Below are 24,028 nucleotides of genomic sequence, written 5' to 3'. Positions count from 1 at the left end.
GCTGGCCAGGGCGGAGCCGGGTGAGAGGTGGAGAGGGCGGGGAAACAATCTTGAACCACAACTCCCAGGAGAACCCGCGACGGCGGCGGCCGCGCTGGCGTACTCAGGCTGTAGAGGGCGAATTGGGCGGGAGACCCCGGGCCAGCAGGAACTTGCTTGTGATTGGATGTTGTGGGACGGCGGCTTCTCATTCGTCAGTCTGTGGCCGTGGAGTTTGAACTGGGTGGCGGTTGGCGGTAGAGCCGCTCTCTCTCACTCGCACAGGGAGGTTTTGCTTAGCCCTTGTCTCGGGACCGCAGGTACGTGCCTGGCGACTTCTTCGGGTGGTATTTGTCCGCCTTTCTCGTGCCTACCCGGTTCCTTGCCTCCCTGCCCCATCTCCGCCGCTTCCCGTAGCCTCCGCCGAGCGCCATGGCTCCTAGGAAGGGCAGCAGTCGAGTGGCCAAAACCAACTCCTTACGGAAGCGGAAGCTCGCCTCCTTTCTGAAAGACTTCGACCGTGAAGGTAAGGGGCCGGGCCGTCGCGGCTTCCTGGGGCGGTCGCGGGATGCTGGTGGGTGGGGACACGAGCAGCACGTATTCACCCGCCCCGTGACCCGTGTCCCGTTGGCTCTGCCCTCCCGCAGTGGAAATACGAATCAAGCAGATTGAGTCAGACAGGCAGAACCTCCTCAAGGAGGTGGATAACCTCTACAACATCGAGATCCTGCGACTCCCCAAGGCGCTGCGCGAGATGAACTGGCTCGACTACTTCGGTAAGAGCTGGAACGCTTCCCTGGGCGGAGGCCTGGAGCCCCTTGGGGTTAGGTGACACCCTTCAGAAAGGGCTCGCTCAGATGTCACCTTTTAATGAGATCTGACATGACCACTTATGGAAAATGGCAGACCTACTGCTCCCTTTCACTCTGTCTCACTTTCCTACTTCGTTTTTCTCCATGCTTTTCTCTAAAGGTCTAGCTAGCAAATATTTTAGTCCACTAGTGCGGGGGGCGGTGGGGGTCTCTGTCGGACTACTCAACTCTGTGATACAGTTCCAAAACAGCTGTAGGGAATGGGCATGGATGGGCTGTATTGCAATAAAATTTTAGTTATGGATACACTGAAATGTGAATTTCGCATAATTTTTCCACATCAGGAAATAGTATTTTTATTTATTTATTTATTTTTTAGACAGAGCCTCAGTCTGTCACCCAGGCTGGAGTGCAGTGCAGTGGCGTGATATTGGCTCACTGCAACCTCCACCTCCTGGGTTCAAGTACAGCCTTCACCTTCTGGGTTCAAGTGATTCCCCTGCTTCCTGCCTCAGCCTCCGGAGTAGCTGGGATTACTGGCGCCCGCCACCACACCCGGTTGATTTTTGTACTTTCAGTAGAAACGGAGTTTCATCGTGTTGGCCAGACTGGTCTTGAACTCCCGACCTCAAGCCTGCCTCCGCCTCCCAAAGTGTGGGATTACAGGCGTCAGCCACTGCCCGGCCAGGAAATAGTATTTTTTAAAATATACGTGTATTTTGGCCGGACGCGGGGTTGAGGGGTGTGGCTCACGCCTGTAATCTCAGCACTTTGGGAGGCCGAGGTGGGCGGATCACAAGGTCAGCAGTTCAGGACCAGCCTAGCCAATGCGATGAAACCCTGTCTCTACTAAAGAATACAAAAATTAGCTGGGCGTGGTGGCGGGTGGCTGTAGTCCCAGCTACTCAGAAGGCTGAGGCAGGAGTATCTCTTGAACCCGGGAGGCGGAGGTTGCGGTGAGCCGAGATCACTCCACTGCACTCCAGCCTGGGTGACACAGCAAGACTCTTGTCTCAAAAAAAATTAAAACAAAAACCATAAAAATATATGTATATTTTCCCTTTCCCATGTAACAATGAATAAATGATAGTTAACCAGAGCTCAGATAGAATAACCCAAAGCAGCTCCTTCTGCAGCTTATGGAAATTGCTACCTTAAAAATGGACACATCAGTTTTCCTGGCCAGAGAAAAATCACAGCCTGTTTCCCCCCTCCCTTATTAAATGTCCAGGGAAATGCAGGAGGCTGGACTTTCTGCTGGATTGCCTTTTCTTTTTCTCTTTTCCTTATTATTAATTACCCAGCATGTAGTCTCCTTCTTGGTTAGAAATGCATGTTCTGCTCACATATTTGACATTTAATGATCCTTTTGACTTGCCCTTTTATTTATTAATATTAAGCCATTCATTTGCTCATTTCCACAAATATTGAGTATGTGTCAGTCACAGTGCTAGGTGCTAAAGATGCACTGGGGAATAACACAGACCGTGTCTCCGACTTCAGGAATATGCAGGTTAGTAGAAAAGAGCTATTAGAAAAATCCACATGCAATTATCTAATTAAGTATAGGTACTACAAAGGAGATAGAATAGAGTCGTGGTCAGTGAGCCTATTTATATTGTGCTTCCTATGCCAGATGGGCATTGTACCAAATGTTTTATATACATTGACGAATTTTTCTTCTTAACTAATAATATTTGTTTTTCTTTTCTTTTCTTTTTTTTTTTTTGAGACAGAGTTTCGCTCTCGTTACCCAGGCTGGAGTGCAATGGCACGATCTCGGCTCACCGCAACCTCCGCCTCCTGGGTTCAGGCAATTCTCCTGCCTCAGCCTCCTGAGTAGCTGGGACTACAGGCACGCGCCACCATGCCCAGCTAATTTTTTTGTAGTTTTAATAGAGACGGGGTTTCACCATGTTGACCAGGATGGTCTCGATCTCTTGACCTCGTGATCCACCCGCCTCGGCCTCCCAAAGTGCTGGGATTACAGGCTTGAGCCACCGCGCCCGGCCTTCTTTTTTTTTTTTTAAAGATGGGGTTTCACCATGATGGCCAGGCTGGTCTTAAACTCCTGACCTCAGGTGATCCACCCACCTCAGCCTCCCAAAATGCTAGGATTGCAGGAGTGAGCCACCGCGCCCAGATTTAATATTTCTGTTTTTCAAAACAGTAAGATTAAGGTACAGAGAAATTGGATACTTTGCTCAGGGCCTTATAAGCTAGTTAGTGGCATAGTCTCTTTGAACCCGGGTATTCTGGTTTCATTGCCTAAGATCTTAACTGTTTTATAAGATACTATGAGGGTTTCTAGCAGGAGGATCTAAGCTAACTTTTTATTCTACATGTAAATCTCACAAAGACCTTTTCATTCGACACGTTTACTATACAGCTGTTGTCTGCTAGATTTTTGCAAGAAGCAAAGGATATCATCTCTGGAATTCAGTCCAAGGCAGAGATGGACATTTAAATAGCTTTGAGTAGTTGTTGGGTATTATGAGGGTCAGCAACTAATACCACACTTTGCAGCAGCCTGTGAGATCGAAAAATAAGCAGGCTGGGTGCAATGGCTCATGCCTATAATCCCAGCATTTTGGGAGGCCGAGACAGGTGGATTGCTTGAGTCCAGGAATTTGAGACCAGCCTGCACAATATAGTAAGACCCTATCTTTAAACTTAAAAAAATAATAAAAATTTTAATGAGTTCCTAGCGAAAGGAAAACAAGAAAAAAATTTTAAAAAAGAAAAATAAGCAGGGAACAGGGCCTGGGGTGGGCGTTCATGCCTATAATCCTAGTACTTTGGGAGGCCGAAGCAGGAGTATCACTTGAGCCCAGGAGTTCAAAGCCAGCCTGGGCAACATAGCAAGAGACTACATCTCTAGTTTAAAAAAAAAAAAAAAGCCTAGACAACTTGGCGATACCCTGTCTCTACAAAAAAATGCAAAAACTAGCCAAATGTGGGGGCACATGCCTGTAGTCCCAGCTACTTGGGAGGCTGAGGTGGGAGGATCAGTTGAGCCCTGGAGATAGAGAGCTCTTAAGATAGCCACTCCACTCCAGCTTGGGTGACAGAGCAAGACTCTTGTCTCAAAAATAAATAAATAAAATTTAAAAAATATTTTTATTTATTTTTTTTTTTTTGAGTCGGAGTTTCGCTCTTGTGACCCAGGCTGGAGTGCAATGGCGCGATCTCGGCTCACCGCAACCTCCGCCTTCTGGGTTCAGGCAATTCTCCTGCCTCAACCTCCTGAGTAGCTGGGATTACAGGCACGCGCCACCATGCCCAGCTAATTTTTTGTATTTTTAGTAGAGACGGGGTTTCACCATGTTGACCAGGATGGTCTCGATCTCTTGACCTCATGATCCACCCGCCTCGGCCTCCCAAAGTGCTGGGATTACAGGCTTGAGCCACCGCGCCCGGCTAAAAAATATTTTTAAAAAAGAAAAATAAGCAGAATTTTTGGGGTGATGTTTGAGCTGAGTTTTGAAGGATGAGTTCGAATTTAGTCTAGTACGGAGGGGAATTTCAGGCAGAGGAAATACAAAGTACTATAGCAACAAGTCATGAGAATCAGTGGCACATTTGGGATATAACTTGGAGAAAGAATAGCTTAGATGGTGAAGGTCCTTCAATGTTAGACTACGGGCTGGACCAGTTTTAGAAAGACAAATGGTACTATTAGGTGAGATGATTTACTGTTAAAATCTAATCGTAACTACAATGTTCTTTTTAAAGCCCTTGGAGGAAACAAGCAGGCCCTGGAAGAGGCAGCAACAGTAAGTGACCTGTCCTGTTTTCCAGCCGCTGCTTAGTTCTTAAGTCCAGTCCGGTCCCCAGAGCCAACGAATAGGTGCTTACTGTGGAAGAGGTTGCCTAGAGGGACATTATCTGTTTGTGTTAACTGAAAAATTAAAGTTGGGCCAGACACTGTGTACACGAGACCCCTATAGTTCTGAGCTCTACAGAGGGTGGCAGTTCTATTTTTGACCAATTTCTTGCAGTCGTTTGTCCTGAACTCTACAGTGGAAGTAGAAAGCCTCAAGCCCAAGTTCCTTTAAGCCCCTGGGTCATTACATTGTGCGTTGGCCTGCTAGAAGACGAGGCTGTTTTCATCTTGTCATACTGTAGAAGCAGTGCTCTTGCTGGGCATGCTCATTACTCCCCAACCCCTCTCACCTCCTTCCTCCCAGCATCAGTACCAGGATTGAAGGCAGTAAGAAGAGGATACAAAATAGAGCATTGAAAGCTGCATTGTCCAATAGTAGCCACAAGGTACATGTAGCTATTTCAGTTAATTAAAATTAATAAAATTAAGGAATTTATTTTCTCAGACATACTAGCCACATTTGACATGTTCAGTAACTACATGTGACTAGCGGCTACTGCATCAGAGAGCACAGAAATAGAACATTGCTACTCTTACGAAAGTTCTGTGAGACAGCATTGGAAACTAGTCTATACAAGGGCTTCACAGAGTTCCCTAGGCACTCTAAAGTCATATACAAACAATGTGTGTATACACACATTTGTGTATCTTTCTGTTAGTTTATTGCGGCCTCCACTGGATTTACAAAATAAACCCCAAAATTGACATCTTTTGTTGAGTTGATCAGAAGCATTTGGAATCTCAGGGTTTAAAGGAGTCTGACCACCAAGGGTACACAGCAGATCTCCACCAGCTTCATTCAGAAGTTAAAGATAATGAGGAGCCAATTATCAATTTGGAAAAATTTGGAGCATTTGGGGATGAATACTGTAGAAGAGAGGTAGGGATTATTCACCCCTCTAAACACACTGAGCTCTAATGTTTCAAAAGCGTTATCTCTGAGATGAATCCTACTTACTAGCTAATGCAGCTCCCTCTTTTTAAATTAGACATACAGAACTGCAAATGAGAACTTCTAATGTAATATGAGAGATCCATTGCTACCACACCAAATTGAGAGAATTCTAGCCTTGATTAATATGATTTAAAACCCAAGAAAGGAATGATAGAAAATCTATAGAAGCTCTTAGTTGGGAAGTGTGTTGGGGCTCCCACGACCACCTTCAGGTTTGGTGATTCAATAGGAAGATTCATGGGGCTCAGCAGCATACAGTCACACCCATGGCGATGATTTATTACAGTGAAAGGATACAAAGCATGAATCTAACAAAGGGGAAAAGTGCACAGGGCATAGTCCAGAGGAAACCAGGCTTCTAGGAGTCCACTCCCTGTGGAGTCACAGAGAACATGCTTAATTCAACACTTATGAAATGTTGTCTACCAGAAAAGCTGATTAGAGAGTTAATGCCCAGAGTTTTAACTGGGGGCTGCTCACGAGGCATCATCTATCTGCCTAGCACATGTCAAAATTCTAGACTTCCAGGAGGGAAGTAGGTATTCAGCAGGAGCCATATTGTTTGCATAAAGTTTAGGTGCAATGAGGCATTCTTGTTAAGGAAAGATGGGAACTTCTCTGAAATCCAAGTTCCCAGATGCCAACCAAGGCCAGCCTTGCAAACAGGCCTTTCTATGTGTTTCAGCCTCAGGCCTGCTCTGCTAACTCTCCTGCACACTAGATGACCAGTGGCCTGCCACCACGGTTGACTCCATAACATGTTGTTATGGAGTCAGTTGTTTATAGAGATGGCAGAATGTTGGCAGGAAAGCCACTTTCTGTTCCATCAAACCTGGCAAACATCAGTAATTTATTATAGCAGTATTTCTTGCTAATCCTAAGACAGCCTCAGAATCCTTCTTTGAATCCTTCAAGCAGTCCCTACCAGAGATGAAACTTGTGCCATTCCAAACCTGTAATAATTATTCTGATATTTACATATGTTCTATAAGGAAAGGGCTAAGAATCATGACTGCTCTTTAATAAGAGTGCCCATAGTATGGGCATTACATATGAAAAAAAACCTAATTTGAATGGTGACTGGAAGCCTTTTTGAAGGACCCAGGATCATCATAGAAAACCTTATTGAGACCTTGTAGATTGATCCAAAAAAATGGTCAGCCTGACACAGAGCCAAGTGTTGGAGAGGATGTAGATCATTAGGAGCTTGCATTGTTTGCAGATGGGCTGTAGACAAGGGTAACCACTTTGGGAAACAATTTGACATAATACAAAGGCTGAATATTTATGTAACCTATAATGCCTTTGATCCCCTATCCTAAGGACAGAGACAAGGGGAAACTTGGACATGTCCATTAGACACATAAGACAGTTCAAGGTAGCATTGTTTATAATAGTATGAAACAATTGATGAAGCATGGACAAATCCATGGTGGTATATTCACACAGTGGGGTATGATATAGCAGTGAAAACAAATTTACTACAACCACAAATAGCGGTGAAAACAGCCAAAACCAAACAAAATGTTTAAGTACATGCGAAAAAGCATGTCTGTGTGTGTACACACGTATACACATATATGCCTGTAAATGTGAGCACATACACATACACCTTATGATTGAGCAAGTGGAATGGGATGGTTACCTCTGGGGAATGACAGGATCAGGAGACCCATCACATTTGCGAGAAGAGACAAGGAAACAGAAGAAGGAATAAATAAACAGCGGAACCAAGTAATTGGCAATGTTTTAGATCTTGGGTTGTGTGGTGGCTTTATGGGAGTCTGCTACATTGTGTATTGTATTATCACTTACATTTAACAGTCTTATGTATCAAATAATAGTTAAAAAATTTTTTTTATCTCGAAATATTGTTCCTCGTATTTTGGTGAAATAATGCTGGCTATGTTTGTCATAGGCTGACCTGGATATCACCGAAATAAACAAGCTAACAGCAGAAGCTATTCAGACACCCCTGAAATCTGCCAAAAGTGAGTACTTTTCAAAACTCCTTGTCCAATAGAAAGAACTGAGGCTCAGCTTGCTTGGTTGGCTGCTCAGCCAGGGTCTTGTTGGTAGAGTGTCTTCCCTTTAATCTCTGGTTCTTAATCTTGTAAATCCAAAAACTTGCTTTTGGATGCTGTATTTAATTATTATTATTGTTTTATTATTATTTTTTTTTTTACCCAAACACCAATTCAAACCAGAAATTTAGTTTATTGTATGCAGGACTGCTGCTAACCAAACTCAAGACTCCTGTGTGAACTAAAGTGAAAGTGAAAAAAGGAAAAAAAAAAAAAAAACTGTGCCAGAAACCAAACATTGTTGCTAGAGAGGTGTTAAAAGACTGGTAACACCAACTGGAACTCTCCCTGATGGAATCAGCAAAGTTGAAAAAGAAATGAAAAAGGAATGACTTAGCCCAGGCGCGGTGGCTCACACCTATAATCCCAGCACTTTGGGAGGCTGAGGCGGGCAGATCACCTGAGGTCGGGAGTTCAAAACCAACCTGACCAATATGGAGAAACCCCATCTCTACTAAAAATACAAAATTAGCCAGGCATGGTGGCGAATGCCAAGGTACTCAGGAGGCTGAGGCAGGAAAATCACTTGAAGCTGGGAGGCAGAGGTTGCCATGAGCCAAGATTGGGCCATTGCACTCCAGCCTGGGCAACAAGAGCAAAACTCTGTCTCAATAGAAAAGAAAATAAAAAAAGAAATGACTTGGCCAGGTGCAGTGGCTGATGCCTGTAATCCCAGCATTTTGGGAGGCTGAGGCGGGCAGATCACAAGGTCAGGAGATCAAGAGGCGGGCAGATCACAAGGTCAGGAGATCAAGACCATCCTTGCCAACGTTGTGAAACCTGTGTCTACTAAAAATACAAAAATTAGCCAGGCATGGTGGTGTGTGCCTGTAGACCCAGCTACTCGGGAGGTTGAGGCAGGAAAATCCCTTGAAGCCAGAGGTTGCAGTGAGCCAAGATTGCGACACTGCGCTCCAGCCTGGCGACAGAATGAGACTCTGTCTCAAAAAAAAAAAAAAAGAAAGAAAGAAAAAGGAATGACTTTCTCTGCGTGCAGTTCAAAGTTACTCAATTCAGGCCAGATGCAGTGGCTCACACCTATAATCCCAAGCCGTGGGGATCACTTGCGCCCAGGAGTTCAAGACTAGCCTGGGCAACATAGTGAGACCCTATCTCTGATTTAAAAAAAAAAAAAAGAAAGAGGAAAAAAAGTTATTCAATTCTATGATCTATCTGCATAAAATCATCTTGCATACATGTCCCACACTCTGAGAAACACTATCTTACAGGAAAAGTTATATAGGAAACCAGGTTGTGACTAGTGAGCAAGGCATTGGGCCAGGATGAATTGTGACATGGACTTAATGTCACTGTCATTAAGCTATGATAGTTTGATGGATCCAGCTCTTATAAGAACATCCTGACCCATGGCCAGGATTTCAGGGCAGGGCAAACTCAAGTTTGTCTGACTCAGAGTCTTTGCTCTTATTCAGAATGCTGGGCTGTCCCTACAAAGCATCATGAGGTTTCTTAACACTGATTAGTTTCCTTTGTCTAAACTCTCTTTCTTAAAAAGTCTTCTTTAATTTTAGTTCATTTCTTAATTGCAGTTTGGGATTGCATATGTTTTATTCCTATAAGAAATGTGAATGCACAAAACTTTATTCTCATTAGAAATACCACACTGTTGAAACTGTTTCTTATAGCACGAAAGGTAATACAAGTAGATGAAATGATAGTAGAAGAGGAAGAAGAAGAAGAAAATAAACATAAGAATCTTCAAAGTGCAAGAGTAAGTGGACACTGAGGTTGGGGGCTGGGGGTTATCATGAAACAAACACAAAAATGCATAAAATACATTGTTGTACACCAAGAGCTCATAGTTTAGTAGAGATGATCCTACTTTACATGGCAGTGACAGGAGTGATAATTGACTGGTGTCCAAAGTGTATAGAACACAGAAGAGGAAGCTAGCAAGTCTCCCCTACCCCATTAGGACATAGGCAGGGCTTTCAAGGTGAGTGAGAGCCTGCTAGCTGAAGAAGAAAGCAAAGAGGAACAGTATTTAGGATAAATGGGGGAGGGGGGAAACTGGAGATGGGGAAACCAGCTGGAAGCTTATGAATTCTTGAACTGACGTGCTGATACTATAAAAAGAAGGGATGGTTTTGAGATAGGTTTTAGAAAGTGGCATAGTTGGTGAAGAAAAGGAGGAATCAGAGATGTCTGCATGGTTTCTAGCTAAGGCAGCTGCCATCCAGTGAGGTATGGGACTTAGGCGGCAGAGTGGTGCTGGACTGGGGGTAGGGGGAGTACGTGTCAATTGCATGGCATGTGGACCATTTGATAGTTTTCTAGGACATCTAGGCTAGACAGAAATTTCAGCCTGGAGCTCAGGGAGAAGAGGGAGATTGAGAAATACACTGCCTCCCAGATCTTTAAGTGTTTGTCCCAGTGTGGGAGTAGAGATGGTTGTGCAGGAAGAGAAGGAGTCTGAGGGTGAACATGGAGGGAGGGTAGAGAGAGGAGCTGCTACGGCAGGCTGCCAAGGAAGCTAGAGAAGCAGGCAAGATGGATCCATCATGGAGGACAAGGGAGGAGAGAATATATGGAAGATAAGCAGTGATTCTTGCCAAGGACCTCCCAGGCCCCAGGAAGGGAGCACTGCAGGATTTGCCTTTGGCTGGGGACCTGGGACGCCCTGAGTGACCTTCACAGCAACCCTTTATGTATAGTAGTGGGGGACAAGCCAGGCTGCAATCAGTTCAAAAGAGATTCACTTTTAATCTTGGCCAAAATCCTCTATTTTGAAAGCCCAGCCGGTGGAAATTCAGTTAGTTGTGTTCTGAACTTTTTAAGTCATTGAATTCTTATTATATTTAGTATTAATTTACTACATTTAGTATTAACTATCCAAAGCTTGTTCCCTTTCTGTTTTTTGGTTTTTGTTTTTGTTTTTCCCTTTAAAAAAAAAAAAAAAAGCCCTCCTTACCCTTCCTCTTTGCTGGGTTTTTTGTAAACTTAGTCTCATTTGATTGTGACTGCAGGTCAAAAGGTGTCCTCCATCCAAGAAGAGAACTCAGTCCGTACAAGGAAAAGGCAAAAGGAAAAGGTAGTGGGCTTTCTAAAGTTGTGGTGTTTTGGGTTTTATTGAAGAGCTATATGTATCATGGCTGAAAGTGAGGGGCAGTGGAAGGCTCTGGTGACTAGTGTTTGAGAGCAGCTTAAAATCACTGAACCCTTGAGTGTCTGAAGTATAGCAGGAACTGCCTGTTATGTTTCAGCTCCTGATAGCCCATGTGTAGAGCTACCCCATAGCTCGTCATAGAGTGACTGTCACTTAACTATAATTAGTTTCTTGAAATGTTTTGTCCAGTCCTTCAAAGTGAAGAACCACTATGGGCTTGAGTTGATTATGCTGGACTCTACCATAAGCCATGTGGGGAAGGTGAAACAGCTTAGGAGAGTGGTCACGGGGTTGCATGTCTGTGGAGGAGTGAACTAATTTCTCCTTGAGCAGAGCAGCAGCTGCCTGGCACGAGGACAGAATTCCAGCTGGGGGAGCCTTTGCATAAAGAGGCCATCTCCTTGATTAAAAAGTCAGATTCTGAGGCCGGGCAAGTTGGCTCATGCCTGTAATCCCAGCCCTTTGGGAGGCCAAGGTGGGTGGATCACTTGAGGTCAGGAGTTCAAGACCAGCCTGGCCAACGTGATGAAACCCCATATCTACTAAAATTACAAAAATTAGCCAGGTGTAGTGGCACGTGCCTGTAATCCCAGCTGCTCAGGAGGCTGAGGCAGGAGAATCACTTGAACCTGGAAGTCAGAAGTTGCCATGAGCCAAGATTACGCCACTGCACTCCAGCTTGTCTGACAAAGCTGTCTCCAAAAAAAAAAAACAAAAAAAAACCCAAAAAAAACGTCAGATTCTGGAGGCAGACTGCTTTGGTTCAAAGTTCTGGCTCCACCCTAATTGGATATGTGATTTGGGGCAAGTTTTTAAAACTCGGTGCACCTGAGTGTCTGCATCTGTGTATGAGGATAGCAGCAGTGCTGGCGTCCCGTATTGTTAGGAGGGTCACATGAGTTGAGGTGTGCGAGCTGCCCAGAGCAGTGTCTCACAGTCAGCTCTCTATGTGTCACTCCTCTGCTGCTGCTATTGTGGAACCTGAGAATTGGCATGCCTGATGGCTGTTTCTTACCTGTAGGTCAAGCCGTGTTAACATTGTTACCCCAGCCATGGGCCGATTGGAGGCGTCCATGGTCAAACCAACTCCAGGCCTGACACCTAGGTTTGACTCGAGGTGAGTATTGAGGGGAACACTTGGATTTGATGGGACTCCAACACTGAACATACCCAGAGAAGTAGTGTCTAAGAAAATAATCCTAGGCTGTGCACTGTGGCTCACACCTGTAATCCCAACACTTTTGGAAGGCTGAGGTGGGCCGTTCACTTGAGGTCAGGAGTTTAAGACCAGCCTGGCCAAGATGGCGAATCCCTGTGTCTACTAAAAAGACAAAAATTAGCCAGGTGTGGTGGCCTGCGCCTGTAATCCCAGCTACTTGGGAGGCTGAGGCAGGAGAATTGCTTGAAGCCAGGAGGTAGAGGTTGCAGTGAGCTGAGATTGCACCACCACACTCCAGCGTGGGCAACAGAGAGTAAGACTCTGTCTTAAAAAAAGAAAAGAAAATAGTCCCGAGTCCTTGGCCCGGGATGCTTCATCAGAGGACAGTGGCCAGCTGGGTTTCCTCATGTATGCCTCTCCCTTGAGTGGAGGTTCACCCATCTTCAGTGGCAAAATGATTCTTTATCTGATGGGAGGGAGGCGAATATTCTGCCTGTGATGACAAGGAGGCCTCTAGGTGACGTTTTTGGCCTTCTCTGATTCAAATCAGAAGGTTTTTATTTTATTTTTAAAATATTTATTTACTTTGAGGCAAGGTCTGACTCTGATGCCCAGGCTGGAGAGCAGTGTCACAATCACGGCTCACTGCAACCTTGACTTCCCAGGCACAGATGATTCTCCCACCTTAGCCTCCCATGCATGCCACCATGCCTGGCCAATTTTTTTGTTTTTTTATAGAGATGGGAGTTTGCCAGGTTGCCCAGGCTGATCTCGAGCTCCTGGGCTCAAGCGATCTACTCACCTTGGCCTCTCAACGCATGCTAAGATTACAGGCATGAGCCATCATGTCCCGCCTCAAATCAGTTTTTTAAAGATGAGTAGGCACTCTCCTATACTTTTGATAGAAGTAAAAATTGATACTGCTCTTTTGGAGGCTGGCATAAGCAAGGATGTTCTTGCAGCATAAGTTAATACCTTCCAAAGAACCTAGGTAACTAAATAGGAGATGCTGCATAGCCATTAAAAAAGACTGGATTTGTGTGTGCTGATAGGAAAGAGCTTCATGATCACAGAGCATCTCCGAGCAGGTTGCTGAACACTGCTGCATGATCCCATTTGGTTTTATGTACATAGAAAGTTTCTGGAAGTGTAGATAAGGAATTCAGAGTGGCTGCCCCTGGGGAATAGAATAAGAAGTGGTTATCTCTGGTGTGGGGAAAGTGTGGAAGATTTATTTTCTGCTTTTAATTGCCACTTATTTATTTATTTTTTAGACAGAGTCTACCCTGTCACCCAGGCTGGAGTGCAGTCGTGCGATCTCAGCTTACTGCAACCTCTACCTCACAGGGTCAAGTGATTCTCCTGCCTCAGGCTCCTGAGTAGCTGGGAGTACAGGTGTACACCACCATGTCCAGCTAAGTTTTATATTTTTAGTAGAGACGGGATTTCACCATGTTGGCCAGGCTGGTCTTGAACTCCTAACCTCAGGTGATCCACCCACCTCAGCCTCCCAAAGTGCTGGGATTACAGGCGTGAGCCATTGCTCCCAGCCAATTCCCACTTTACTGCCTGTTTTTTCACATGAATATTTGACAAAAGGCATTTAGGGAAAACTAGGTAGCCGTATTTTAACTGTCTTGAGAAATTAGTATAATGATGTAATCTCTAAATCATCCTCCTTGCCTCTGAAAAATTCCTCTTGATGGAAGCAGCCACTCCTGGAAACAATTAACTAGCTTATTTCTGGCTTTGTGGATGGATGGATGACTGGCACCCATATGGAGCTTTGGACCTAAACCTTTGGATAAGAGTTGACTTTTTGCTAGATGTATGTTCAATAATTACATCCTTCTTTCTCCAGCTGTGTTTAGTCATTACTGCTTTAAAAAAAAAAATTTTTTTTTTTAATTTAGAACTTGCCTTCTTAGGAATGTGTGATTTGAAAACTGCAGCTTGAGGCCAGACGGAGGTTAAAAGCGTCTATAGAATCTTGTGTCATCCAATTGCCAAGCCATCTTCACAGAGATTTTTCCCATTCTAGGGTCTTCAAGACCCCTGGCCTGCGCACTCCAGCAGCAGGAGAGCGGATTTACAACATCTCAGGGAATGGCAGCCCTCTTGCCGACAGCAAAGAGATCTTCCTCACTGTGCCAGTGGGCGGCGGAGAGGTGAAGTATTTCCAAGGGAAGCCAGGCCACAGTGTGCTGCTTAGTCAAGCATTTCCCTCCCCTGGGCCCTCACCCACACTTCTCCCTCAGAGTCCTTTCAGTTGCGTGGGTCCTGATCTCCACAGTTCTGCAGGACTCAGAACCCAGTTTTCTCTCTCAGGTTAGAGGCCCAGACTGCAAAGATCATTGCCCAACCCTGGGTTCTATCTGTTTTTCTGATTTGTGTCTGTATGTGTGTGTGCGTTTGTTTTTTTGTTTTATTTTTTGAGGCAAAGTCCCACTCTGTCACCCACACTGGAGTGCAGTGGCATGATCTTGGCTCACTGCACTCTCTGCCTCCTGGGTTCAAGCAGTTCTCCTGTCTCAGCCTTCTGAGTAGCTGCAACTACAGGCACATGCTACCGTGCCTGGCTAATTTTTGTATTTTCAATAGAGATGGGGTTTCACCATATTGGTCGAGCTGGTCTCGAACTCCTGACCTCAAGTGATCCACGCCCCCTCAGCCTCCCAAAGTGCTGGGATTACAGGTGTGAACCACTGCACACGGTCTCCATCCATTCATCAGCTAACATTTGCCCACCTGATTGTAGCAAGCCTGAGAAGTAGACATGGGGCCTGCCCTTGAGAAGCAGCTCAGTGGTCAAGACGGGGTTGCAATCACGGTATCTGTGATGTGCGCAACAATAGAGATGTTAAAGGGTGGTGCAGAGGAGGGCACCACCGAGCTATGAGTTTAGTCTACAATTAGGAGCATGAGCTCTGCCTTCAGCTTTCTGTAACTTTAAGGGATTCTGAAGCAGGCTGAGCTCAGTTTCTCAGGGCTGCATGGAGTGAGGTGCTGACCTCAGCCCCTGTGAGGGGAGGATAGTTTGTTTCAGACGTGCTCTGCAGGGCATTTGGGCATTTCTAAGATAATGTGCGCGCCTTTTGTGCCCAGGTATTCCAGCCTCCACCTGTGATAGCACTGATGTTATCATTGTGTCCATAGGGCTAACACCCTTCCTGCCTGTCTTGCCACTTCCCCATCCCAGCCATTCCCAACCACTAAGTGCAGGATATCAGGGGGATCCTTTGGGGCACACTGCCAGATGAGGGTTCCTGCCCTAAGGGACATGCCAGTTTAACCCACTCCCGTCTCTATACAGAGCCTGCGATTATTGGCCAGTGACTTGCAGAGGCACAGTATTGCTCAGCTGGATCCAGAGGCCTTGGGAAACATTAAGAAGCTCTCCGTAAGTCTCATCTTCATCTCCACACATAGCATGCCTCTAGTAGCTTTCTTGCGCTGCCTTTATTTAGGATTGTCTTTCGGGCCTGGGCTAATACTTTCCACTTAAGTTTATATTGTCTTCCTTCTCCCTAAAGATTTTGACTATTACCCTACTTAGATAGCAGCAGTTCTGTTCCTCCATGTATGTTGAGTTTTGGTCAATCCCAGAATGCGTGCTGCAGAAGTTCCACTACAAAATCAAAATTCTGCCTCATTCAGGCAGTTAGTGCTGGGGGTATGTTAGGGCACTATTGGCCACCAGAAATGAAGCCTAGAATAGTTCAAGAATGAGGGTCGGGTTTGTTATCAGGAATTTTACAGCATTAACAGAATCGAAGAGCGAACTGAACAGCCAAGCCTCTGGAGTGGTGGGGCCCATCAGCTGGGGCCTGTGTGCTCATTTCTCCCACACTTCTTCGTTCCTTCCTCTCAGCAGATAACCTCTACAGGCTCTAGGTTCTGTTCTCACTTAACATTGCTTTGCATGTGGCTTTGAGTAACCATACCTCCAACTCCAACTTTATTGCTTCATTGCCCAGCTGTTCAATTTCTTGTCTCGGTTTAAATTCTCAAGAGATCCAGGCACAGTGGCACACACTGTAATCCCTGCAGCTCAGGAGAAAAATTGTTGGAGTCCATGAGTTCAAGGCTGCAGTGAGCCATGATCGTGCTGCTGCACTCCAGCCTGCGTGACAATGAAAGACCTCAACTCTAAAAATAAATTCTCCAGAGGAAGAATTTAATTGGCTCAGCCAGGGATGAACCTCCTTGGTCCAGTCAGCCATTGTCTTGGGTGGTAGATGGAGCACTTAGTGCAAACATAGCAACCTTACCCTTACTTTGCTGTAGGGTCTGAAGGGTACATCCAAGGAAGGGGACAAGGTGGGGCTGGTTTCCCAAACCTGTCATTCTGAGCATAGGCCCAGTGCTGAGATCACACACACACCTAGCCACCCACATCTTGTGACTGTCATCCTCTAGCTAAACCTACTGCATTACTTTTCTCAATCTCATATGATACCTTTACTGTCTCACTTGAGTTGTTATTTTACTCCCTTGTTCAGATGAGAAAACAAGGTTCAAAAAGGTGAATTCATGTGTGACACAGATAGAGAATGGAGGGGCTGAGGCTCACTCAGACCTGTGCTCAGGCTGACTGTGGGTGGCCAAGGGGCAAGCCTGCCAAGTGGCATCCTCTCCAATGACCTCTCTCCTTTTCTTTTTAGAACCGTCTCGCCCAAATCTGCAGCAGCATACAGACCCGCAAATGAGAAGCCAAAGTTGACAGGATGGACTTTTAATGGGCACCTCTGGGACCCTGAAGAGACTTCTTCCCTTCAGGCTTATTGTTTGAGTGTGAAGTTCCAGAGCAAGGAGCCATGTTGCTCTGGGGGAATTCAGGAATTCAGACATCCTCTTCCCACACCAGTTAGGTAGAGCTGTGCTGTTCAGCCTCCCATTCCAGCCGACCCCAGCCACCGCTTGCTGGCTCCATGCCATGGAAGCTTCCTGTCAGTCTCCCAGCTGAATCCTCCCTGCCCTCTGAGCTGCTGCCTTCTGCCTCCTGTAACTCAGCATCCTCTTCAACCTGCCCTCCCTGCAGTTAAGAGGGCACAGAAGAACCCTGTGTTCTCGGGAAGACTGCCTTCACCACCCCTACCCCGAGAACCTCTGCATCTGGCATCTCTGCTCTCTATGCTTGAGACTGGGAGGTTTAAGCTCAGATAAATGAGCTCTGGGCCATGAGAGGGCAGGTCCAATGAGTGGGCAGAACTGTACAGATCAACAGAACAGGACAGTTGGCAGCAGTGACCTCAGCAGGGAACATGCCCGTCTCCCTCCTGCACTCATCACACCTCCCCGTCCCAGCCTTTCTCTTCCTCCTCCTATGAGAGGTGCTAAATGGGACTTTGGGATCTTTCATCTGCTGTGCCCAGTAGTTCTTTTGAAACCCGTTTGTGGAAGTGTTTTATGTTTATCCCTGTTTACTGGAGACCAAATACTGGTTTGGGGACAACTTCCATGTCTTGCTCCTCTACCTCCCTAGTTAGTGGGAATTTGGATAAGAGAATTGTAGGGCTTAGATTCTGGGGGTTTTATGTGATTGTCCATAGAATAACTGTCTAAGCTGTCCCTAGTCCAGTGGTCAGCTTAGAGACAGTTATTCTATGGACAGTCACTTCAGAGAGCACTTCTCTGTTCTGGAGCTCATGGGGGCGGGGTGGGTGACTTGCTTGGTGGTCTCATTCCATGTGTGCCTGTGCCTGGGGCATGAGCTTTGTTAAACGGAGTCAGCAGTGAGGTCCTCATGCTCCAGCCAGCCTCTGCCCCGGAGAATCATGCACTGTGTTCTAAGAATTAGAACTGGAGTGCTCACCCCCAGGCCTAAGGACACGTGGCTTTCTCATGTAGGGCTCTTTGGGTGGTTACTATTTTGCAACAAGACCATTTTGGTAAAAAAGTCCTGTTCAAGTTGTATTCTTTTAAGTTCTTTTATTCTCCTTTCCCTGAGATTTTTATATGTATAGTTCTTCTGAGTAATGGAATCTTTAAGCTGATTGTTCTAGTCAGAGTTGGTACCTGCTTTCAATAAATTCTGGTTTTGTGTTTTCTTTTGTAATCACCATTCATCCTGCTTGTCCTCTCCAAGCTATGCTCCGTGGACCAGGGAGACAGGAACTGGTATGGGGGTCTGCACATCTGCTTTTCTCAGAAGATGTGAAAACTTTTGCTTCAGGCAGAATCATTCTGGTATCTGAAAGGGGCTCACTACAAGATCCAGGGCATCAGAACCTTCATCCCCCAGCAGAGCTCCCCAGTACCTTCATTCCATGAGTTAGAAATTTATATCTGGAAGGAGAACACCCAGGGTCTCTAAAATTCCCCAGTACAGTGGACTTTTGCTGGCCAGGAACAAAGTGGGGCAAGAGTAACTCAGTGATCATGAGTCTTACTTCCCAAAGTTTCTGAGGCCGTGGCACATCCGCCTCCCGTGACCCTAGGCTGAAAATGATCAATCTGGAGCTAATGATGCAGAGGGCTCTGCCTAAAAGAAGACAACCTGGGGCATACCTAGCCAGGTTACTGGGCATGGACAATGTAGAGACTAGAAGCCTGGTGGTGACAGCATTTGGAAGAAGGGTTACTCAGTGCAGGTAAGTAACCCAGACTACACATCATCAGGCCTAAAGAGCCTGACCCCAAGGAAATACTTAGGATCTAACATTCTTTACCCAGAACCAGGTTCATCCCATTTCACTCCATCTGTACCACTGCCTAAATCACCTCGTAGGAAATGCATGTTATGCAGCAGGTGCCTAATTAATGCCTGAGACTGAGACGTGGCAGTTCGGCATTTCATATAAGGGGCTAGCTTGGAAAGTAAAAACATCCCCAACCCAGGATTTTTTTTTTTTTTTTTTTTTGAGACACTTTTGCTCTTGTTGCCCAGGCTGGAGTGCAGTGGTACGATCTTGGCTCACTGCAACCTTTGCCTCTCAGATTCAAGCAATTCTGCCTCAGCCTCCTGGGATTACAGGCACACGCTACCACACCTAGCTAATTTTTGTATTTTTAGTAGAGACCGGGTTTCACCATGTTGGCCAGGCTGGTCTCCAACTCTTGACCTCAGGAGATCCACCCACCTCAGCCTCCCAAAGTGCTGGGATTATAGGTATGAGCCACTGCGCCCGGCCCCATTCCAGGATTTTTTCCAAAAAAATTTTTTATCATATCTCTTGTTGATATATTTTGCAGAACTTATGTCCCCACCGTCCAAGGATTTTTAAGTACAGGCTGAACTATGTCACAGGGCTAGAACAAAGACAGTGTAAATCTTACTGCCAACCCCAGACATGCTTTCACACTCATTGGGTTGGGTTTGTTTTGTTTTTTGTTGTTTCCAAATTAGTGGCTAACCATTTAAATATGGGGTGATTACACAAAGATTGCTAGCCTCCAAAAATGAGATCTGACAGCCCAGGCCAACAGTCAGCTGGAGCTCAGTAGCAGCTTTCCTGGGCCCAAGGAGAATCCTCTTCCGGTTCAAAGCAATCCTAATGAGATTACTTCTTCCCTTGATGTTACCTGCCTCATTTCTGTAGGCAATTTAGTTTGCACTGTCTGCTGTGGAGAGAAAGCATAGAAAAGTAGGGCTGCCCCAGGTTGAAGGGAGGATGGAGGCCTGGAGTCCTTCCCCAAGGCCTCTGGGGCAGTTTCAAGGAACCCTAGAGGTCCAGTAAACAGCAGGTTCATTCTTTGTCTTATAGGGCCCCTGTTATTTCCAAAAGCTCTACAGTACTTGGGGCTTCCTGTTGTGAGGATTACAAATGTATTATCTTGAAAGGGTTAGATTACATTACTCATATGAAGAGTTAGCTCATGTGTGTGTATGACAGGACATCACCTAAGCATTTCTCCAAAGCATCAGACATGACTTTTACCTGGAGGAATTAATATCCCTGGCCCCACCCACGATAATGAGCTCACATACCAATGCAGGGCTCAGCTCCACGAGGTAGCCCCACACCTCTGAAAAACAAAGCATGTCTCAGTGTCCACCTGTGTATACACTCTGGTGGGTCCGTTTTCTAATTTTACACAGTATCATAGCTGTTGACCCATACCTAACATTCAGCATGACATATGTGCTCAAAACTTTCATTGTAGATAATTCCTGTGGCTTCAGAAATGGAAGGACTGAGACACATGCTTGAGAGAGGATTCCATCAGAATTGGGGGCTACACTGGGCTCCCCGCTAAAGGGGAGTCTGGAATCCAATTTGCTTTGCCTAAGGTGCCATCTCCCTTTCCGGAATTAGACATTTCCTCACTCCCATATCATCCCTTCCTGCATCACCCCATCTGTCAAACGAGGCCCCTCCGTCCCCTCCCTGCCAGCTGTAACCTGCACTTCTTGCCTTCTACGCTTTGCCATCATCCTTCCCTTAGTTGATATTAGGATCTGCCTGGTTTATCTTTTCTGATTCTTTGGGTGGTGGATATGGTGGAGGACAAACATACCCTTGGCACCAAGATGCCAGGAAGAGCTCAGCTCCATCTGCAAATTTTCATTACCCACAAGCACACCCATGGTACAATATGCTAAGAACCATCAGGATGGAGGCAGGTGACAATCTTCAAGGGTACACTCTTCCAATCTAGTGCCAAGGTTACCCTGGCAAACCTCCTCCCCTTGACTCTTTATAAGGGACCAGCTGAGGGTCAAGAAGGAGTGCTGGCCGGGCGCAGTGGCTCATATCTGTAATCCTAGCGCTTTGGGAGGCTGAGGTGGGTGGATCACCTGAGGTCAAGGGTCCAGGACCAGCCTGGCCAACACGACAAAACCCTGTCTCTACTAAAAATACAAAAATTAACCAGGTGTGGTGGCACAAGCCTATAATTCCAGCTACTCACTGAGTCAAGAAAATCGCTTGAACCCAGGAGGAGGAGGTCACAGTGAGCCAAGATCATGCCATTGCACTCCAGCCTGGGCAACAGAGCAAGACTCTGTCTGTCTCAAAACAAAAAAAAAAGGGCCGGTTCTGTGGCTCATGCCTGTAATGTCAGCACTTTGGGAGGCCCAGGTGGGCAGATCACGAGGTCAAGAGATCGAGACTACCCTGGCCAACATGGTGAAACCCTGTTTCTACCAAAAATACAAAAACGAGCTAAGCATGGTGGCAAGAACCTGTAGTCCCAGCTACTCGGGAGGCTGAAGCAGGAAAATTACTTGAAACCAGGAGTTGGAGGTTGTAGTGAGCCAAAATCACAAAAAAAAAAAAAAAAAAAAAAAAAAAAAAAAAAAAAAAAAAAAAAAAAAAAAGGAGTGCTGTGGGGTGGAGGAAGGAAAAGAGGCTGAGGAGAACCCTAAATGAAAGCCAAGGGAAGATGTTGCAATGGGGAAACAAGTTTGGTTTTGATGTTTTCATCTTCTTCTTACACTTATACAATTAGTCTTAATCAAAACATATTCCTTGAAGCTAAGCTTGAGATACCCAATATCTGCTCCCCAGGTGCTGATAAGCAACATGACGTCATTCATGAACCAAGACAATTTCCGGCTTCTCTCTGTTGCCTCAAGACCCCAGGGGCTCCACTAGTAAACTCGGGTGGGAAATGTCCTGAGAATAGCAGGGTTTTTCCAAGATACTGGCAGACAGTTCCATTTCAATGGCAAAGGGTACACAGAGATTTAAAGGGAGGGGTGCAGGGCAGTGCGGTGTGAGCTCTACTCATATCCTGAGCCATGGGGTGGAGGTAATGCTAGGAACTGAGATGCCTTCCTCTAAGGCCCAGCGCGCGGGCATTGGCTCCCAAAGGCAGTGAACACAATGCCCACTTTCGCCTGGGAGCCCACTCATACCTCCTTGGGGACTAGGTCAGGTAGTGCCCCCTCCTAGTCCCCGAAAACACCTAAGATTCATCCCTATTGCCATGGCTTGGATACTTTTTACTTAACTGACTTTCCCATTGCACAGTGGGGCCTGACATTGCCCGAGCCAGCCATCTAGTAGGTGCCTAGTCCATGTGCAGTGAATGGGCAAATTCCTTGTCAAGCCAGATCAGCAGGCACCCTGCCCAGAGAAGGTCCATTCCTGACCACATGTTGTACGTCTACCTGGTGCCTCTCGCCAGCTAGGTGATAACAATGATGATGATGCTAACAGTAACGCTGATGACAAGTGGGCACTTCCTCTGCTCTGCGCACCAGGCACTGGGGTAATGCCGGAGTCCTGCATTCCCTGGCTGCATGCCTCTTTTGCAGCTGACTTCAGCAGAGCAATGCTGCTAACATCTAATCCACTCCTCATTCATACCTCCCTACCAGGAGTGACTTCTTAAGTGGAATTGGGGGACAGAAGGAACAGCCTGCTAAGCTCAGTGCCATCTGGCTTCTCCTGCAGATCTGCTTGCCCACAAGAAAGGTGCACCCTCCTCTGCCCCTGCAGCAGGTGCCTGCCCCACACGGCTCAGCCTGGCACTGGGTGGGTCTAGTTCAGGGGAACGATGGGAAACACACTTTGACCCTGATGCACAGCATCTTATTAATTGAAGATGTACATGTTAACATCTCTGAGATTGGGATGCATCTTCCAGTTGGTTGTGATGTTTCTTTCTTGGTAGGACATCTCATACTCAATGGCATCTTAAATTCAAAGAAACTTGGTAAGCAACATTCTCTAGTTAGCCTTATCAGAGAGCTGGTATTTTGCTCTCCATCTGTCCCAACAAGTTAGTACTTAACTGGCTCTGAGCACAGGCAGTGGGGGAAGGGGTATTACTTATCACCACCCTTACCATCCAACCTCTTGCACTGCGCCCTTCCCATGTCCTGAACTATGCAGATGAGGAAGACGCCTTCTCCAGCCTTAAGAACATGAATGGCCCCGGGCAGGGAGAGGAGAAGCACTAGCAAGCCAACTGAGACATAGAGGACTCATGTCATCCAAGTGTGTGCATGCACGTGTGTCCATAAGTACATATATGTGCACATGCATGGGCACTCAGGCCTTGCCCCTGCACCCTGTGGCTCCTGGTCATTGTCTCAGCCCACTCTTCCTCCCTTTGCTGGACTCCTCAGAGATTCCCAAAGTCCACTCCCCAGTCCTCTCATCTGGCTTCCGCCTGACAATGAAGGTCACCTTTATGGGTTGAATTGTGCCCCCACCAGACCTCTATGTTGAAGTCCTAACACCCAGCAACTCAGAAGGTGACTGTATTTGGAGACAAGCCCTTTAGAGGGGTGATTAAGTTAAAATGAGGCTGTTAGGGTGGGCTGGCATGGACCACTTCAATATGACTGGCATCCATATAAAGGGGAAATTTGGACTTATAGAGGGAAGATGATGAGAAGAGGCAGAGTAAGAAGATGACCACAGGCAAGCCGGGAGAGAGGTCCGGAGCGGGTGCTTCCCTTGCAGCTCTCAGAAGGAAACAACCTTGCCCACATCTTGGACTTCCGGCCTCCCGAACTGTGGGATGGTAACTCCCCGTTGGCTAAGCCACCCAGTTGGAGGTGCTGTGTTACAGTAGCCCAAGCAAATGAACACACTCACCGAGAACATCCCAGTGCCCGCAGACAGCCACTCCTCCCGCCTCTTTCACTTCTTGTTTGTTTTTCTGCTGTCACCCAGGCTGGAGTGCAGTGGCGCAATCTCCGCTCGCTGCAACCTCTACCTCCTGGGTTCAAGCGATACTCCTGTCTCAGCCTTCTGAGTAGCTGGGATTACAAGCACCCGCCACCACGTCCAGCTAATTTTTGTATTTTTTTGTACGGAGGGGATTTCGTCATGTTGGCCGAGCTGGTCCCGACCTCCTGGCCTCAAGCGATCTATGTGCCTCGGCCTCCCAAAGTGCTGAGATTACAGGCACGAGCCACCGCACCCAGCCATTTCTCCAGTATGTAACACCAAAACTTGCTCTGCAGCAGCAATGGCACAGCTTCTGCTGGCCTCTCCCACTGCCCCCCTTCATCCAGGTGCCTGCCAATGCTAGTGTCTCCCAACTCCTGCACATGCTGGCCAGGGGGCCTCCTTCTCACTGAGGCTTCCACCCACATCTGAATGCTAATGACTCCAAAGCTGTCT

General features: G+C 46.5%; 1 protein-coding gene across 2 annotated transcripts; it reads left to right on the top strand.

Annotated features, from left to right (window-relative positions):
* Positions 1–18,060, top strand: CDCA8 (cell division cycle associated 8). 2 transcript variants are annotated; one of them, XM_017509748.2, is made up of 11 exons: positions 1–299; positions 397–505; positions 627–755; positions 4,527–4,567; positions 7,551–7,623; positions 9,363–9,448; positions 10,704–10,768; positions 11,865–11,960; positions 14,044–14,170; positions 15,316–15,402; positions 16,667–18,060. In XM_017509748.2, exons 2-11 carry the CDS (start codon positions 412–414, stop codon positions 16,709–16,711), a joined length of 843 nt encoding a protein of 280 aa, XP_017365237.1. In that variant the 5' UTR covers positions 1–299; positions 397–411; the 3' UTR covers positions 16,712–18,060. The 2 variants fall into 2 exon arrangements, with proteins under 2 accessions (XP_017365237.1, XP_037587722.1); XM_037731794.1 differs by having other exon boundaries at positions 2–505.
* The last annotated feature ends 5,968 nt before the right edge of the window (positions 18,061–24,028 follow it).

The sequence above is a fragment of the Cebus imitator genome, unplaced genomic scaffold (genome assembly GCF_001604975.1).
Source record: "Cebus imitator isolate Cc_AM_T3 unplaced genomic scaffold, Cebus_imitator-1.0 Scaffold420, whole genome shotgun sequence".
In the NCBI taxonomy this organism is placed as follows: domain Eukaryota; kingdom Metazoa; phylum Chordata; class Mammalia; order Primates; family Cebidae; genus Cebus; species Cebus imitator.
This window is presented reverse-complemented; position numbering and strand designations above follow the sequence as displayed.